This window comes from Emydura macquarii, unplaced genomic scaffold (genome assembly GCF_026122565.2).
Source record: "Emydura macquarii macquarii isolate MOO-44397 ecotype Brisbane River unplaced genomic scaffold, CSIRO-AGI_Emac_v2 contig_3122, whole genome shotgun sequence".
NCBI classification, from domain to species: Eukaryota; Metazoa; Chordata; order Testudines; family Chelidae; genus Emydura; species Emydura macquarii.
The window spans coordinates 6959985-6964712 of NW_027133259.1; the positions used below are offsets into that span (position 1 = coordinate 6959985).

Sequence of the window (4728 nt, forward strand, 5' to 3'; positions counted from 1 at the left end):
TGTGGATACATATTTAAATAGCCATAGGAACAAAGAGAATGTGAGAACGAGTCTGTAGCCAAGTGGCCAGGGCACCCTCCGCACTCGGGGGAGAGACCCCAGCTCCAGTCCCCCTGCTCCCATCACTCTTTTGTTATTTAGTCAGAGTGGAATGGCATCAACAGGAGAGACTTGGGGACACCAGCCTATCCTGTAGCCCAGTCTGTAGTGCACTCCCTTGAGCGATGGGAGAGTCCTGGTCAAATTCTCCCCCATCTGGCAGAGTGGGGGGCAGGGAATTGAACCTGAGTCTCCCACCTCCCAGGTGAGTGTTCTAAGCACTGAGCTAAAAGCTATGATGTATGCTGCACCTGCACTATCTGCTCCTCCTCCTCCAGCTGTTTTGTGTGGAGGGAGGATGGCACCTAACTCATTCCTATAAGAAACACCTTAGGTGACTAAGCCACCTGACTACAGGTGAGTGGTTCCCATTCATGGATTGCTAAATGGAGATAAGTGCCTCTCTGCAGCCTACCCTCAGTGGACTTGGAGAACCGTCACCCTCTTCTATATGACAACCGCTTACATGTTTGAGGACTGTTGTGGGAGGTGACAACTGGAGGGTTCTGACTTCCTTGACCTCTGAGGAAGAACGGGGAAGAGCAGCTTAGGACACCGGCTTTCCAGCCTAGTGAGGGAGGCTTTTTCTGAAGGGGGCCATTGACAAAAGCCCTCAGGTAAGTAAAATGGTGCCCTGGACAAAGGTGTGAAATCTGGGGTGCAGGGCAGGGGAAATTCCAATGGGATGATTAGAGAGACAAGAAGGAAAACAGGACCACCTGTCCATGCTCTAATGCACGGAGTATAAGAAATAAAGAGGAAGGACCGGAAACCCTGATTCCCCCAGGATATTTCCAGAGTTCAGGTTTCATGTGCATGGCAGCTGATCCCAAGGAAGAAAGGACAACATGAAAATCATAAAACAATAGCTTAGTTTCCATGCGCACGCACACGCCTACCTGTGCTCACCGGGGAGGTGCCATAGTCCCATCTCCAGTCCTGCAGGACCTTAGTACCTGCCCACCCCACTGGTACACTGCTAGCTGGACCTCACTGCCATTCCCTGGTAGGCCCTCCCCCTCCAGACCCTAATGGCAACAGGACTCCTAAATGTAAGGAAAATATTATTAATGCTGGTGAAATTCAGGCTGTCAGGCTGCATCCCCACACGAGTGACTCCCATGAGTCCATGGCAGTTTCTCCGGGTGCTGAGTATAGTGCAGGGGTTCTCAAACTTTTTTTGCTGGGCCCCCCTTTGAAAAATGTTTCAGGCTGTGACAACCCTCCCACAAAAGCAATGACCCCCCCCAGGCCATGCCACGCCATCCTTACAGTCAGTGCAGGGAATCCCTACACACTAGCACAGTGAGTGTCTGAGCAGTGACAGCACTCCCCAGGACTGGGCCTAGCGCTGATCCAGGGGAGCGCCTGTATCTACAGTCACTGCCATGGCTACCGCCCTTGGTGTGGAGTCACAGCTCCATCGGGGGACACCTGGTTCCTTGGCCTGGCCCGGCCCAGGTCCTAGAACTGCTGCTCAGACCAAACCCCTGGAATTTTTAGAGAAGATTTAAGTGTTCCTGTTTACCAGGGTGTGATGGGGAATCCCTAAAACCCCAGCCCCAGAGAGTGCCCTGCATGGGGCCATAGCAATAGAACAGCAACTTCCCAGTGTCAGGGCTTGTGGAGTGGCTGCACCACCTCTTCCCTGGGAATGTCTCCCCGGTGGATTAGGTGACTCACAGCCTTCCCACCCAGGTAGCCTGGGTCTTTGGAGAAGCCATTTGAAATGGTCCTTTGGCTCCTCCCCAATTAGCAGCACAATGGAGTCATCTCAGTATAAAAGCATGGGGCAGCAGCCAGGCCGAGGAGGACCATGGAAATGTCTGCCCCTGAGCTACAGGAAGCCTTTGCAGCCATGACTCCGGCGCTGTGGGACCTCATCCCACTTGTGCCGGACCCAGCACACTGCAGCAGCAGCAGCAGCAGCAGCAGCAGCAGCGGTGGTGGTAGCCAGCCCCTCTCCAGGGGGCCCTGGGACTCCACGGGCGGGCTGGTGGCCAGCGTGGGAACAGGCCTGCATGACCCAGGTGAGCTCTTCTGGGGCTGCTTGTCAGGAGGGGAGCTGGGGGGCCAGTGCAGGGGCCAGTCCGGCAGCATCGCTCTGTGGGGCTGAGGCTCAGCCCATCCTGCAGGGCTTTGCCATGTCCTCTCTCCAACTGACTGTACAGTGGGGCTCCCCCCACTTCCCTGGGGGCGTCTGTTCTTCACTCTGAGCTGTGCCTGATTCCTGACCCCGCCTGGAACCAGAGCTTTGCTCAGCTCCATCCTCCTTTATTCCGACCTGTCCCTGCCTGCTCCGGCCCCCAGACAGTGCCTCTCCCTCCCTGGGCTTTACACCTTCCTCTGACCCTTCTCCCTCTGTGTCTGCAGCACGGATGGACTCCAGGGAGGGAGCCATGGCTTTGCCCCGGGTCCCAGCCACTGCTGCTGGGACCCATGTGGTAGCTGCTGCCCCCAGCAGGGCTTCCCCCCACGGTCAGTGGGCAGGGCAGCCAGAGAGGAGGAGGAAGAAGAGGAACTTGTACAGCTGGAATCAGCTGCGCATCCTGGAGTCCTTCTTCCACAGAGAGAAATACCCCAGCCCGGCTCAGGCTGAAATGCTGTCGGGGATGACGGGACTCACCTACCAACAGGTACCGCCAGCCTCTCCTTCTCGGGCTCTGCTTTCCTCTCGCCGCTTCAGCGACAAGTTGTGTGATGTGCTTCCTACAGCCAGGGCACAATAGGGAGCCATAGCGGGGAGGAGTAATGAGGGGGGGAGTGGGGAGTGGTGCTGGGGTCTCTGCCACTCCCATTAGTGCTCCATCTTCTCAAGGCCGGGAGGCGAGTGCTGGCGGGGTGTGTCAGGCTTCTTCATACCCTCCCTCTTGCCCTCCTTTAGGGAGGCTGAGAGAGACACACATCGAGGTGTCCTGAGGGGCCTTCTCTGCCAGCAGCTCCTTCAGTCCCTCTTCTCTCCAATTCCAGATCCGGACCTGGTTCCAGAATAGAAGAGGGAAGCACCGGAGACTTTGCAGTGGAAACGGGACACTTGGGAGCAGCCTCTGTATCCTGCAGGTGAGAACTTGAGAGCTCCACAGAGACCCAAACACTCTGTCAGTCACACCCACAGACACCCCCTGAGTCTCCCCCATCCACACCCCCCCTCACCCACAGATACGCACAGACAGCAAGACGCCCGAAGGAGCAGACACACGCTCACACCCGCCAACAGACACCCGGGCACTCTGGGCCGTTTCACAGGGATGGTGTGACTCAGGGCAGATTCACTGGTGCTTCGCCAGCGCTTTGGGGACACAGGGCCAGAGCCCAGCGTGTGTAAAGCCGGGCAGCTCCCGTGGGTACAGTGCAGCTACGCTGATCACCAGGAGTTGGGGCCTGGCCTGTGAAGTGCTGGGTACATGCTGAGATCTCAGCATTGCACTGATCTCCCCTCTGGGCTGTTACCTCCTGCCCTGTCAGGTTTCTTGGGGGCTGGTTACTGGGCCATTGGAACTGGTTTAGGGTCAGGTTTCTCCTGTCAGAGCGTCTCAGGTGCAAATAGATTCACCACCTGTAAGTCCCCTTGGGATCCTCTGGGACAGAAGACCCTACAGAAATACCCAGAGCAGGGCTGCTACCAGTGATGAGAGCTGAGCCCTAGGGATCAGTGCTGGGCTCTGGGCTCTCTGGTTTGGGTCTAAATGTTCTGCTTTCTCTTTCCTACAGACCCATCTCTGTGCAGACCCCAGGCAGGATCCATTCTCCCCGTTTGATTGGTCGGTGAACCCTGTATCCCCAGGGCCTGATCCAGGAATGCAGTGGGCTCTGCAGGGACCAGCGAGCTCTGCCTTTGACTCCAGAATCCACCTGCCTCCCCTTCAGCCAGCTGCCTGCCCTACAGATTTCCAGGGTTACAATACATGGGCCCCACAGCCCAGTGTCGGAACCTCTCCCCCTGCTGTGCAACCTGTGACCATCAGCTCCAGCTTCCTCCACTTCTCTCAGGTTCAGTCCATGGAGCCTCTGGAGCTGGCCCAATTAATCAATGCCGGGGACTCCCTGCTCACTTCATTCTGTATGGACAGTCAGCGGAATCCACCCTGTGAGCCCAACTATGGGGACATGCCAGCCCTGGTGAGACACTGGGAATAACGTCAGCCCACTTGTCTGTGTTCCCCACTGGCTCTGTTTCCCAGCCTGAGTCAGGAATTCTTTGGCAGTGGTCACTGCTGAGACAACTAACCCTTCTGCAGACTCTTAGTGACGATCGGGACAGAGGGAGAGGGACAGAGCTTGGTTAGAGTTTAATGCTGTGTGTGTGTGTGTGTGTGTGTGTGTGTGTGTGTGTGTGTGTGTGTGTGTGCTTTTTATTTCTCCCCCTCAATATTTTGCAGAATAAATTCACTATGTTAATTGTATTTTCCTGCTTTACAATAAACCAGTTTTAAACAACATGGGGGAGTTTCTTGTACGGTTCTGAGCAAAAATCAGGTCTTAATCACAGAGCCTCTAATTACTATAAAAAATTCAACTGCACCCCCTGCAACCATGGGCCGAGATCCGTTGCACTGGATGTCCAGAAGTGTGGGTGTCAGAGTGCTCTCTCTCTTCTCAGCCCTAGGATATGTTAGCATTCAGTCATAA

General features: G+C 55.7%; 1 protein-coding gene across 1 annotated transcript; it reads left to right on the forward strand.

The window, feature by feature from the left end:
* Positions 1–1915: 1915 nt before the first annotated feature.
* LOC137141948 (homeobox protein NANOG-like) lies at positions 1916–4236 on the forward strand. Its single transcript, XM_067531066.1, has 4 exons — positions 1916–2129; positions 2473–2735; positions 3070–3159; positions 4090–4236. The coding sequence occupies exons 1-4, from the start codon at positions 1916–1918 to the stop codon at positions 4234–4236; spliced, it is 714 nt and encodes a 237-aa protein (XP_067387167.1).
* The last annotated feature ends 492 nt before the right edge of the window (positions 4237–4728 follow it).